The sequence below is a fragment of the Echinops telfairi genome, unplaced genomic scaffold, assembly GCF_000313985.2.
Source record: "Echinops telfairi isolate 266 unplaced genomic scaffold, ASM31398v2 ScPeMD7_4;HRSCAF=17, whole genome shotgun sequence".
Taxonomy (NCBI): Eukaryota; Metazoa; Chordata; class Mammalia; order Afrosoricida; family Tenrecidae; genus Echinops; species Echinops telfairi.
In genome coordinates, this window is record NW_022103900.1 from 24,461,988 (window position 1) to 24,476,923 (window position 14,936).

General features: G+C 38.7%; 1 protein-coding gene across 1 annotated transcript in view; it reads left to right on the forward strand.

Moving 5' to 3' along the window:
- Positions 1-14,936, forward strand: part of NEB (nebulin) — a 247,820-nt gene that overhangs the window by 82,454 nt on the left and 150,430 nt on the right. Inside the window, exons 51-58 of the mRNA XM_004703932.2 lie at positions 233-544; positions 715-918; positions 11,058-11,162; positions 12,522-12,629; positions 12,944-13,255; positions 13,659-13,862; positions 14,133-14,237; positions 14,324-14,431. Of these exons, the coding sequence (XP_004703989.1) occupies positions 233-544; positions 715-918; positions 11,058-11,162; positions 12,522-12,629; positions 12,944-13,255; positions 13,659-13,862; positions 14,133-14,237; positions 14,324-14,431 (1,458 nt within the window). The remainder of the gene's footprint in view (positions 1-232; positions 545-714; positions 919-11,057; positions 11,163-12,521; positions 12,630-12,943; positions 13,256-13,658; positions 13,863-14,132; positions 14,238-14,323; positions 14,432-14,936) is intronic.

Genomic DNA, 14,936 nt, shown 5'->3' on the forward strand with positions numbered 1-14,936 from the left:
CTCATTCACAATGATATGATTTTTTGTTCTGATGATGCCTGGTAACTGATCCTTTCGGCTAGGTTTCCTTAGAAACCTTCAGTTTAACAAGACTTTCTGTCTTACTAAATGGGCAAAGCTTTCCCTTCTCTTATTTCAGTCTTGAGAAACAAATGCATGCAAACGAAACAAGTTGGACTTAATTTGACTTTCATGTATGTTGGTGATAGAAATGTGTTGCCTCTGATTTCAGCATAAATACAAGCAAGGCTACCGCAAGCAACTTGGTCACCATATTGGATTCCGGAGTGTGCAAGATGACCCGAAACTGGTATTGTCCATGAATGTGGCCAAAATGCAGAGTGACCGAGAGTACAAGAAGGACTTTGAGAAGTGGAAGACCAAGTACTCCAGCCCAGTGGACATGCTGGGGGTGGTGCTGGCCAAGAAGTGTCAGGCCTTGGTCAGTGACATCGACTACAGGAACAGGCTGCATCAATGGACGTGTCTACCTGACCAGAATGATGTTATTCAAGCGAAAAAAGTTTATGAACTACAGAGTGAGGTGAGTTACTGTTAAACCAAATGGTACATACATGTTTTTCATATCTCAGGCAAATAGTGTGTAATAGATAAATTAGAAACTAATCAGAAGAATTATTGAAAACCTAAAATGCATCTGATTATAACACATAGTCACTTGTGTAAAGGGTCCTTTACTTTCTCTTCTCACAGAATATGTACAAGGCTGACCTTGAGTGGCTGAAGGGCATAGGATGGAGTCCTTTGGGTTCATTGGAGGCAGAAAAAAATAAGCGGGCGTCAGAGATCATCAGTGATAAGAAATACCGCCAGCCACCAGACAAAAACAAGTTCACCAGCATTCCCGATGCCATGGACATCGTCTTGGCAAAGTCAAATGCCAAAAATAGGAGTGACGTGAGTTATTCTCTGGAAGTAAAAGAAATAGGTTACGTCTGCTACCTGCTGGGTGGTGTGCAGCCATGTCAGTTTCCACTCACGGTGACCCTATGAAGCGCTTCCCAGCCCTGTGCCATCTTTAGGACTGGTCGTTGCGCCCCTGTTATTGGAGCTCTGTGGCAGGCAGTCCATCTGGGAGGTCTTCTTCTGTGTTCACCTTCTACTTTACCAGCCTCGTCGTCTTTTCCAGGGACTGGTTTCTCCTGATAACGTGTCCAAAGTGCATTCAATGCAGTCTCACCATATTCGCTTCTTAAGGAGTAGCCTGGATGTACTTCTGGCAAGACCGATTTGTTTCTTCTTTTTGCAGTATAGTGAATATTCCTCACCAATAGCATAAATCAATGATTTGGATGATCCTTAGGTTTTCGTATTCATTGTTCAGCTTCCACATGCAAATTAAATGATTGAAAATACCATAGCTTGAATCAGGTGCACCTTAGTCCTCAAACTGATAGCTTTGATTTTTAAAACTTGAAAAAGGTTTTCTTTGTTTTGTTTTCATTTTTGTATTTTTGCTGCTGCTATAGCAGCAGCAGCAGCAGCAGCAGATTTGGCCAAATCATTATGTCGTTGGGTTTCTGGACTACTAGTTCCATAAGTATTGATTGTGGATCCAAGTTGGATGAAATACTTGACAACTTAAATCTTTTGTTTATCATGATGCTGCTTATTGGTGTAGCTATTGAGGATTTTTGTTTTTGTTATGTTGAGGTGTAATCCATACTGAATTCTGTAGTCTTTGATTTTCAACAGTAAACACTGTTGACAGCAAGTCCTTTTTGCTGTCAACAAGCAAGGTGTGCCACCTGCCTGTGGAAGGTTGCTAATGGGATTTCCTTCAATCTGATGTCTTATTCTTCTCCATGCAGCCCAGCTTCTTGAATTCCTTGTTCAGCGTACAGACTGAATTAATTGTGGTTTAAGGACAGCACCCCGACAAAAACCCTTTGTAATTTTAAGCCATGCAGTCAGTGTCCCCTTGTTTTGTTCAAACAAAAGTCTTTGGCTAAGAACAGGTTCCACATGAGCACAATTAAGTGTTCTGAAATTCCCATTCTTCTCGATGTGATCTATAATTGGTTATGATCCACGTGGTCGGATACCTTTGCATGTTCAGCCAAGACCCTTCTGGCTTCAGTAGTCATATCCGTCATGCCATGTCCTCTTCTGAGTCAGGCTTGCATCTCTAGCCGTTCCCTGTCCATGTGCTAGTCCAACCATTTTTCAAAATTCTTTTCAGCAAAATTTTAATTACATGTGCTCTTAATGATATTGTTTAATAATCTCTGCATTCTGTTGGATCACCTTTCTTTGGAATGAACACAAATATGAATCTCTCCCACTTGATTGGCCATATACTGTCTTCTAAATTTTTTGGCATAGATGAGTGCTTCAGCATTATACCTTTTTGTTAAAACATCACAATTAGGACTCCATCAATTCTTGAATCCTGTTTTTCAGCCAGTGCCTTCAGGGAAGCTTGTGCTTCTTCCTTCAATATCATCAGTTCTTTTTTTTTTAATGAGCTTCTAGTATTTTTTTAATTAATCATTTTATTGAGGGGGGTCTTCTAAATCTTATAACAATCCATCATTCAATAGTATTAAGCGACCTTGTACATATGTTGCTATCAACATTTCCAAAATAATTTCTTTCTGCTTGAGCCTTTGGTATCAGTTCCTCATTTCCCCCCTCCCTCCCCGACCCTGCCACCCTCATGAATCATTGATCAATTATATATTATTATTGTTATTTCATGTCTTATACTGTCTGTTGCCTCCCTCCACCCACTTTTCTGTTATTAGTCCCCCTGGGGAGGTAGTATATATATATATATATATATATATATATATATATATATATCCAACCTTGTGATGGGTTTCCCCTTTCTCCCCCTTCTGCCCTCCCCATCCCCCTACACTCATGATATTGCTACTCCCATTACTGTTCCTGAGGATTTGATCTGTCCTGAATTCCATGTGTTGAGAGCTCTTATCTGTACCAATGTGTGTACTCTGGTCTAGCTGGATTTGTAAGGTAGAACTGAGTCACAGTAGTGGCAAGGAGAAAGCATTCAGGATCTAGAGAAATGATATGTGTTTAATCGGTGCTCTACTGCACCCGGGTTGAATCATCCCTTCCTTATAACCCTTCTGTGAAGGGATAGCCAGTTGTCTACAGATGGGCTTTGGGTCACCGCTCCAATCCCCCTCTTTCACATCAACATAGTTGTTTGTTTTGGATCTTTTGATACCTGATCCTGTCAAACCTTCATGATCACGCAGGCTGGTATATTTCTTCCATGTGGGCTTATTTGCTTCCCGGGTAGATGGCTCCTTGTTTAACTTCAAGCCTTTAAGACCCCAGACACTATATCTTTTGCTAGCTGGGCACCATCAGCTGTCTTCACCACATTTGCTTATGCACCCATTTTGTCTTCAGCGATAGAGCTTGTCGGGAAGATGAGTATTAAAGAGTGCCAGCTTATTAGAACAAAGTGTTCTTGTGTTAAGGGAGGCCTTGAGTAGAGGCCAAAGTCCATCTGCTTTCTTAATACTTAACATATAAGTCATTGTACATTGGCTTCTATCCCTTTCATTATAAATTAATATATTTACATGTATACATCCCTATAGCTATAGCTATAGCTCTATAAATAGCTTGTACCTCCTACTTCTTTCCTCTATTTCCTTTCACCTTCCTCCTATCCCACTATCATTCTAACCCTCCATTTGGCTCTCAGTAATTCCTCTCGGATAAATAATGAAGATAAAAGGCTGAACAAAAAGATTTCAAAGAAAAAAAAAAGATTTCAAAGATGGTTTATAAAGATATAAAAGATCACCAGTTCTCTTATCATATGTCATCCCTTGAAATGGTTGGACGTTGACCAATTTGGTACAATTATTTGGGTCAGTGACTGTAGTCTTTCCACTTCTTTTGATGCTTCCTGCACTATTTAATTTTTTCTCCATAGACTCTTTCAGTGTTACAACTAGAGTCTTGAGTTTTTATTTCAGAATTTTTCAGCTTGAGGAATGTTAAGTATGTGCCCTTCCCCTTAGTTTTTCACTACTTAACTTTGTCTTTATCAACCATCTTTAAAATCTTTTTTGAGCCTTTTATCGTCATTATTTCTTCCATTCATTTTAGCTATTATACATTTAAGAATAAGTCTCAGAATCTCTCTGACATTGTTTTTTGGGTTGTTTTTTTTTTCATTTGTTTTAGTGACCTCTTGCTTTCTTAATGTGTGATGTTCTTGATGTTATCCCACAACTCGTCTGGTCTTTGGTCATTAGTGGTCAATGTGTCAGATCTATTCTTGAAAAGGTCTCTAAATTCAGGGGCATAAACTCAAGGTTCTATATCGGCTCTCATGGACTTGGTTTAGTATTCTCTCACTTCAACTTGAACTTGCCTATAAGCAGTAGATGGTGTATTCCACAGTTGGTCATTGGCCTTATTCTGATTAATTTTGAGTTTCTTTACCATCTCTTTCTAGAGATGTAGTTGATTTGTTTACTGTATTCCAGTGGGAAAGGCCATTTTTGTTGTTGAAAAAGGCATTTTCTTTTTTAAACTTTTCCTCTTTTTATTTATTTATTTAAAATTATTTTATTGGGGGCTCTTACAGATAATATAACAATCCATAAATCAATTCTGTCAAGCAAACTTGTACACATGTGGTCATCTCATCATCATTTTCAAAACATTATCTTTCTACTTGAGCCCTTATTGTCAGCTCCTCTGAAAACAGATATTTTCAATGAATAAATTGTTGGCCTTGTAAAATTATAACATGGTATCATTTCTATTACCAAGGATATATTTGCTAACTCCTAATCCTGATTATTTATAAGACTATTATTTTCCATAACTATAGTGCAATTACAAAAATCAGAAAATTAATATTGATCAATTCTATTATCCAGTCTGTAGAATTTTTTCAATTTTCACATTAGCAAAAGGGAAAAAAAACTTCCCTGGTGCAGCATTCAATCTAACATCATCCAAGTGCATTACTTATCATGGCTCTTCTGTCTCCTTTAATCTGATCTGGCTCCTTGGTGTTTCTTTGTCTTCCAAATCCTTGATATTTTAGAAAAGTACTGACCAAAGAATGTTGCTCAAAATGGGTTTATCTAGTATTTCCTCATGATTAAATTATAATTATGTATTTGGTGTAGGAATATTTCATGCTGTATCTCCCCCAATACATCAGATCAAGAAGTACATGTTATCGATTAATCCCAATGCTGATGATTTCAACTGCCCTAGTTACCTAGTTCGACTATAAATAGAAATGCCCCAAGTGAGTGGCTTTCACAAACATAAATTTATTTCCTCAGTTTCGTACTCACTGCCATCAAGTTTATTCTCAACTGTAGATACTCAATAGTCAGAGTAGAGCTTCCCCTTTGGGTTTACAAGATTTTAAGCCTTTACAAGAGTAGACAGCCTCATCTTTCCCAGCATAGTGGCTGGTGGGTTCAAACCACTGACCTTGTGGTTAGCAGCTCAACACAACCAACTCTGCCACCAGAGTTTAGGAAACTAGAAGTCCAAATCCAGAGCACCGGTTCGAGGTGAATGCTTCCTCTCTCTGTTGGCTCTGGAGGAAGGGCCTTGTTTCTTTTGAGCTTCTGCTCCTGAACAACCTTCGTGTGGTTGACATCTCTCTTTCCCTGTCTCCATTTACACACTTGTTTAATCTCGTTAATAGCTCAAGAATACAAATTAATTTAAAACACACCCACACTAATGATCTTGCATTAACATAACAAAACAACCCACTTCCAATGGAATTATCATCACAAACATGGAGGTTAAGATTTGCAGTACATCTTTTTGAAGGGCTCTATTCAATCTGTAATATCAATTAAGCACTTGATTTAGCCACTCACACCACTGGTCCTGTAGGGATCATCTGCCCTGGATTCCCTGTATTTCCAGCAATACATCTTTTTGAAGGGCTCTGTTCAATCTGTAATATCAACTGAGCACTTGATTTCAGTGACTTCCTGGTTTCACCACTGTCAGATTTCCACTTTGTCCTTTTAATGAAACAGTTATTTTATGGGAAAGTTTCTCCGCTGTTATGTAAATACCTTGTTTGCCATCGAAGGTGCACATTCCTGTTTTGGTAAAGCAATTATATTTGTCGGGGTGGGTGGCTTTGCTTCTGTTGCGGTGGCCCTGGGACGTCAAAGAGATTTTGATATACTCTCAAACAAAATCTTTTGGGGAATGTTAATTCCTCCCCACCAGACAATGCTGACTTATGACTGTTAATATAGGGAATGAGACCCCCGAATTTTAGGCATACGTTGAATGCTTCTTCATTTGAGGCAGAAGCATCTTCTAATCAAACACCGAGGAAGACTTCTACCATCAAAGGACAAAAAAACCACTATTACTAATGAGTGGCAAAGACTAATTACCTGAGCTTATTTACTTATTTTTATTGCGGTTTTGGTGAAAGTCCAGAGAGCCAATTGGTTTCCATTCAGCAATTCATGCACATTTCATTTTGTGACAGTGATTGTAAGCCCTTCTATGTCTTCCTTGTGTTTCCTTCTTTCTTATCCCTTCCTCCATTCTGAGAGTTGCCCATGGGCAAATGATGATATCATATAATTGATCTAAGGGATTTGTACATTCTGGTATCATTGTTTACCATTTAGGCCTGTTTATCATCACAGGGGTGTGTTTAGTTCCAGGCTTGAAGGGTGTCTAAGGTCCATAGTCTTGGGTGTTCCACCAGTGTTTATTAGATCAGAAATCCTGCCTTTCTTTTATGATTTTGAGTTTTGTTCCACATTTTCTCTCACTCTATCCAGGACCTCCTACTGTGGTTCCTTTCGGAGCAGTTGTTGTAATCTCTTTCAGAGTAGCTCGTAGTGGGAGTCAGACACTGTCTAGTTCTTTTGATCTCGGAGCCGTGGAAGCTAGGGTTTGCACGGTCCATTCATTAATCCTTACATCTCTCATTAGTTTCCTTACATCTCTGGTTTTCTTGATCCTTCTTTGTTTCGGATGGGGAGAGACTAGTAGTTGCACCTCAGATGGTCCCTATCAAGCTTTTAGGACACCAGTTACTACTCACTAAAGTAGGATGGAGAACATTGTCTTGTAGACTCTGTTATACCAATTGCCTTGGTGTCCCCAATGACTATGATCCTGAGGTCCCCAGGCCCAACGACTTGGCCCCTTAAGGTGTTTGGTAGGGCTGAGAAGTCTTCGTAACTTTGTCCACAGTATGCCCTATTATATTAATGGACATATTTGCTACGCATATAAATGTAAACAAGAAGACTTCAAAAAGTTCTTGGAAAAATGTTTTCATAATCTTTTCATTTTATGTCCCATGTATTTTCTGAAGCAACCTCATAAAACTATTCTTTATCAAGCCTCCCTATATTCATTGGTGTAGACTCATTGACCTTTTCACCTCTACTCACCTGGAGGGTCTATTTGTAGATGGTTGAGATTACTGTTATTGAAGAAATCTGTTACTGTCTTTATTCTTGTGCTCCAATGAGTGTCTTTCTTTGTCTTGATCATTTGTGCTGATCTCTCCCTTATCGTGTACTCTTTCCTTTCACCCAAGTGACTCTGTCTGCCCCCCACCCAGTGATTGATGCTCCTTTCCCTTTCCTCCTTTCACGCGCGCTGACTCACTGCCACCGGGTGGATACGACTCATGGTGACCCTGCTGGGCAGGGTAGAGCTGCCCCTCTGGGTTTCTGAGACTGCGACTCTGTGGAAGTAGAAAGCCTCATCTCTTGCCCTTTCCTCCCCTCGTAAGCTTCAAAGAAGGTTTCTTTCTGAGTGTAAGCTTTTTGTTGACTTTTCTACATTAATCGTCTCATGCAATATTTGTCCTTTTGTGAATGACTAATTTCACTCAGCATAGTATCCTGTAGATATTGTGTTATGAGGTGTTTTCCAGACTGCTCACTATTCCTTCAAGTTGCACAGTGTTCCCTGTGTATGTGTCCTAGTCTGTCCCTTCATTCATTTAGGGACACGGGCTGTTTCCGTCGTTTTGCTGTTGTGAATAATGCTGTGAAAAACGTGGGTGTGCACACGTCTGTCTGTGCCATGGCTCTTACTTCTTTCTCTAGGTTATCCACCTAGTGGTCACATTGCTTAATCATATTTCTGTTTTCAACTTTTTAAGGAAAAGCCATGCTGATGTCCACAATAGTTGCACCATTTTACAGGCCCAACTGTAGGGTATGAGGATTTTAATCTTTCTACCCCCTCACCAGCATCTTTCGGTTTTTGTTTTATTTTGAACTTTGCTGTCATTGCTTTACTGGCTACTGATCTCAAGCATTTTGCATATGCTTTTTTGCTGCCTGAATATCTTCTTTGGTGAAGTGTCTATTCATGTCTTCTGCCCATTTTAAAATTGAATTGTTTGTTTACTTGTTGAAGTGTTGATGGTATTATATATTTTTTTAAAGATAGCTCTAGTATGTAATTACCATAAACTATTTCCCTGTCTGAAAGTTCTCTTTTGACTCTTTTGGTGAAGTCTTTTGATGTGTACAACTATTTAATTTTTAGGAGGTTCACGTTTCCTGGTTTCTCTCCGACGGTGTAACCACGACACCACCAGGGCTCCAGCGTGTTTGATAGTGGATGGTGCTTCCATGTATCAGGATCCCTAAATTTACCGCTCTTCTGTCTTTGATGATCTTTATAGTTAGAAGCTTTACATTAAGGTTTTGGTCTATCTTGAGTTAGCTTTTATATGTGGTGAGAAATATGAATCCTGGTTTACATTTCTGCAAATGAGTATCCTGGTTTGTCAGCATCATTTTTTAAAGAGACCCTTCTTCATGTAATGGGCTTTGGTCCTCTGTAAAAGAACAGTTGTTCATAAATGGGTGAATTTACTTCTCAGTACCCAATTCTATTCCATTAGTCTGTATGTCTATCTTTGGATCAATAGTACGCTTTTTGGACGACTGTGAATGTGTAGTTTTGAGACTGGAGAGTGTGAGACCTCCTACTCTGTTCTTTAGTACAATCTAGCTTATCTGGGGTCTTTTCTCCTTCCTTTTAGTAAAGTTGAATTGACTTGATCAGAGAGAATTTGATTGGTTTGGGCTTTTGATGATGTTGGTGATTCATTTTCCCTCTCTTTAAGGAATGTTGATTGAATCTGGATTGTGATTCTATTATATCTGTAAATTACCCTGGATAATATTGAAGTTTGAATAACGTTAAATCTTTCTATCCATGAGCATTGACATTCTACCATTTATGTAATGTTTTATAGTTTTCTTAGAATAGGTTATCTTGTGTCTCTGGTTAGATTTACACCCAAATACTTCATCTTTTGTGTGCTTATTGTTATTGGTGTTTTTATGATTTCATTTTTAGAGCTCTTTTTGCTAGTGTAGAGGAATCCAACTGATTTTTTATATGTTGACCTTATACCTTGGACTTTTCTAAATTCTCCCTTTAGATGCAGTACTTTCTTGTTACATTTCTGGAATTTCCTATATATAGTATCATAACATCTTCAAATGAAGAGAATTTTATTTCTTCTCTGCCAATTTTGATGCCCTTTAATTTTCTTTCTTGCCTTATTGGTCTGGTAGAACTTTCAGTACAGTCGAGTGATTTTTCAAAAGGGAATAAATATAATGTTAGGGACATAGGTCTATGTACATATGTTTATATGTTACGTATTAAGGCAGCAGACATTGGAGCTGTACTCAAGTTCTCCCTCAATGCAAGAACACTTTGTTCTAATATTCTGTGATTCTTACTTTCCCAATATGATCACTGAAGACAAAATGGGTGTGTAATCTAATGTGGTGAAGAAAGGTGATGGTGCCTGGCTATTACAAGATATATCATCTGGGGTCTTAAGGCTTGAGGTATAACAAGCAGCCATCTAGCAGGGAAGCAACAAAGCCCACATGGAAGAAGCACATCAGCCTGTGTGATCACGAGGTGTTGACAGGATCAGGTATCAGGCATCAGAACACCCAAAACAACTATTTCGATGCAAATGATGGGGGTTGCAGTGGAGACCCAAAACCCATCTGTAGACAAGTGGACATCCCCTCCAAGAAGGGTCACAAGGAAGGGAAGACCCAGCCAGGCCACAGGATAGCACCAATGAAACACATAATATTCCTCTAGTTCTTTAATGCTTCTTCCCACCCCACCCCACCCACTATCATCACCCCAGTTCTATCTTACAAATCTGGCTAGACCCGAGCATGTACACTGGTACAGATAAGATCTCTCGACACACAGAATCTAGGACAGATAACCCCTGAGGAACAATAATGAGAGTAACAATACCATGAGGGGAGGGGGAGGGTGGGAGAGAAAGGGGAAACCTAACGCAATGTTTGACAGATGTGTAACCCCTCCCCCCAAGAATCCTGCTCCAATCAGACCTCTGCTTGCAATACTTTAAAATGGCCCGCTATGCTGGTTGACAGTTTACCACTACATATGCCTCCTTTCTTACTGGTTTTGTTAGTTTATATATTTTTTCAGTCTCTTCCTTTTTTAAAAAAATTTTAAATTGTTTTATTAGGGGCTTATGCAACTCTTATCACAATCCACACATACACCAAGTAGAGAAACACATGTAGATCCTTGTAATCAATTCCCCCTTTCCAACCCTCCCTCCTTCTACCCTCATTCTCTTCCTTTTATTAATCTTTCATCTACTTCTTTATCTTTTCCCCAGGAGCTCTGGGCCCCAAGGTTGTCATCCCTGTCTGTTTTATTTGGTTTCTTGAGTCTTTATTGTAGAGTCTAGATAGTGTTTCTCTACTTGGTTTTCCATTTTGTATCCTCTCCCCTGGATTGATTTGTTTGTTGTTGTTGGCAGGATTACCTGTCACTTTAAAAAGACATTTTATGTTTTGAAAGGCAAGTATGTCCCAGGTAAATAAAGGAATACTGTCCCTGTTTTCTGCGTATATTATCTGCTTCTCTTATAGATTATGAAGGTCTTTTAGTTCAATGTGTTTATTAATCCTGTCTGAAATTACTGTGTCATTCACTAATCCAGCAATACCATTGAAACCTCTTCTTTTTCATTTTAGAGACTATATAGAGAAGCTTGGGACAAGGACAAGACTCAAATCCACATCATGCCTGATACACCTGACATTATTTTGGCTAAAGCAAATTTAATCAATACAAGTGATGTAAGTTTCTACATTCAGCATGTATTTTCAGAAAGCTCATTGCAATTGCTTCTAGGACAGTAAAGTTATTTGGAAGTTCTTTGGGATTGCTGGGCCAGCTTAATAAACTACAGTGGACTTAGAATTCTCATTTAGTGCCTTTTAGGCACTGAAACACTGGCACTCCCTATCTCAGGCAGAGTTGGTGGTGATGTAATCATCTATTATCACACCTAACATTGTAATGTGAGATTCGTACCACGTTACCTTAGGAACAGCAGAGATCCTTGGAGGCACAGATGCTTTGCATCGACTCTATAGGACTCACCTAGCAAAGTGTCCAACACATAGTAGACACGCAATGATATTTTGAGGGAATGAAGATGTAATTCTCTTGTAGAAGAATTTCATTTTGATTACAATTATACCATAAACTTATTAAGATATACTTTTGGAAATTAAATCATTTAAAGACAGACTTCCAACTCTACTAGAATGACTTTTATATTAACTAACTATCTGAGTAATATCACAAAAGTTTAAACTACAAACACAAGATCAGGGCCCATAGGATTTAAAGCAATATGATATCAGGATTTAAAAACAACAACACACATTTTAAATAATAATCTTGATTATTTCATGTTGTAACAAACTGATGAAGCAAGTTATTTCATGTGAGCATTTAAATTTGAGATTGAAACTTTCCTTCCATTTTAACTTTAAATTGGAAACTTCAAAATCATGAAGGGCTACAGAAGTGGACCTTACTTTGTATGGTGCCAAGGCTCTAGATCAAAGTGCATTAGCTACATGAAGGCAGCAGCCCATTCCGCATAATTTTTCCTTATAACAGAGTTAGACGGAAAGACATTTGCTTTTGTTTTCTAACAAGCCACTCAAGGTTAATTGAAAAACAGTGCCTCTGTGGATTCCGTTTCATTTATGTTCTACCGCATTCTCCAGAGTTTGAGAATGAACCTCCTGCTGTCACGTCTATTCTGATTCACGGGACAGAGTAGAATTGCCCCCTAGGCTTTCCAAGGCTTTCCATCTTGGACTCCGGCATCTTTCTCCTCTGGAGCAGCTGGTGGAATTGAACCAATGACTTCCAGACTGGCAACCACTGTGGCATCAGTTTGGGAAGAGCAAACATTGAATTCAGTTGAGGTAGTCAATCGAAGACCTTTCACGTTTAAAACAGGATCGTTAGCAATCAATGGGCATAATTTCCCATGACGTTTGAGTACACGAGAATGCAGACACCACCCTCTTGCACTCTTCAAATAGTTAGCACATTGCAGCCATTGTGCTGCAGTTGCTTCTGGCGAACTTCTTTTTATCCCCCCACCAAAGTGAACTTTTTTTACCTCTTAACAGAAACTCTACCGAATGGGTTATGAGGAACTGAAGAAAAAGGGTTATGATCTTCCCCTGGACGCAATACCAATCAAAGCGGCAAAAGCTTCCCGGGAAATTGTCAGTGATGTAAGGCTTGATCCCCTGCTTGTTTTGATTTGATGACCATTTATAACTTCAAAGCAGTCTTAATTTCATTTTAAATTGAACAAAATCTTCCAAGGAGTAACAAATTAAAACAGTGAAGTGACCCCAGAGATGTAGGGTGGGGTGAGAATAAGATCAAGGGTGCATTTATTATGTATGGAATTTGTAGCTGAATTTAGCCTTTAATCCTTTCTATTAAAAAATAGAAGTCAGTGGCTCTCTAGGCTCTTAGTAAAATCCTTAGAATTAATGGGCTTTGTAATTTACCACAAATGAGACCAGTGTTTTTACTTTAGTACAAGTACAAAGAAGGCTATCGCAAGCAGCTAGGCCACCACATTGGGGCCCGGGCTGTACATGATGACCCCAAGATGATGTGGTCCATGCATGTGGCCAAGATCCAGAGTGACCGGGAGTACAAGAAGGACTTTGAGAAGTGGAAGACCAAATACTCCAGCCCAGTGGACATGCTGGGCGTGGTGCTGGCCAAGAAGTGCCAGATTCTTGTTAGCGACATCGACTACAAAAACATCCCGCATCAGTGGACCTGCCTGCCTGACCAGAATGATGTCATCCACGCTCGGCAGGCCTATGACCTCCAGAGTGATGTGAGTCCAAAATTTCCCCTTAGCCAACAAATCATCATATTTGCTTCTCTAAATATCAAATGCTTTCAAAGTCAGAGGAGTTGAATATTATTAATGACCAAGCCCTATCTACTCACCCATTCATCTGGAGACACCAATTTTCTTTGGGGGCAAAGAAAGAGTCAGCAATGCCCCCATTGCTCTAGAGAAAGCTTCTTTTATGTGGAGAGTCTTTCTCTATGTATTTCTGTTTGAGGGATTTTCAAACATTTGTTTTATATATATATATATACATATATATATAAAGTTCACAAGATGTCAAGGTTTTCAAACTCTAATAAACTCTAGCGTTAAGTATATACAATAATTTTTCAGGGACATGTGGTTTTGCTTATGTTAAGTGGTGTGTCACTTGAAATTTCAGAATTTGTACAAGGCTGATCTTCAGTGGCTAAAAGGCATTGGTTGGCAGCCTAGTGGTTCTCTTGAGGATGAGAAGAACAAAAGAGCCACCCAGATTTTGAGTGACCATGTTTACCGTCAACACCCAAATAAATTCACGTTTTCCAGCCTCATGGATTCCATGCCAATGGTTTTGGCAAAAAACAATGCTATTACCATGAACCACGTACGTCCTTTCTTTCCTTGAGTTCTTTTATTATTTTGCTTATAGTAAAATTAAAGTATCTTTCTATCATTAAGATATCACATCCAAAATGTAGTGCTTGATATTGAAGTTTATAAATTAAGTATTGTATACCCTAGCGACTTGAGACATCTAGACCTGAAGATGTCATACTTCACAGAACAGAATCTCTTTGTTATCATTAGGCATCAAATTATTTTAATGTGTCTCTTCACTACTAGCCTGAACTAGTAACATATTTGTTTGTTTTAGCACCTTTACACAGAAGCTTGGGATAAAGATAAAACCACTATTCACATCATGCCAGACACCCCTGAAGTTATGCTGGCTAAACAAAACAAGATAAACTATAGTGAGGTAAGCATTATATTTGTGGCATATGAAGTATTTCCCTTTCAATGTACTTTATAAACCACATTTAGGATTATTTGTGTCTCCTTTAGAAACTATATAAACTTGGCCTAGAAGAAGCCAGGAAGAAAGGCTATGATATGCGACTAGATGCCATTCCCATCCGGACAGCGAAAGCTTCCAGGGACATTGCAAGTGAAGTAAGTAGCCCTAAACATTCCATTGAACTTTGGGCCCAAAATGTCATTCTTTCTTGAAGATTTATTATACAGAAAGTAAGCTTTTGAGGTCAAAACTGTTGCTAATAGTTCATTTTTCAGGAAACCATTTAAAATCTGGTAATGAAATTTTTAACACAAAGTTGAGCAAAGGTTGCTTGCATAGCCACATGCATTTTAAAGTATGTCCTGTCTTTTTTCCTTAATTTTAATTTTCTCCTGTATGTACATATTTAGCAACATGTGTCGTGTCAACATTTTTCACGTGTACAAGCCAGTGCTATTCACTATGTTTATCATGTTCAATCAGCACCACTACTCATTTCCAATTTTTTCCATCACCTATAACAGAAACTGTGTTCAGGCATCTTATTTTAAATTTTCCACACAAAGCATATCTTGTATAAAATTTATCTCCTTGTAGGATTTCTCTAAAACTCAATCCATGTTCTATGACCCAATGAATTTACATGGATTGAATGAATGG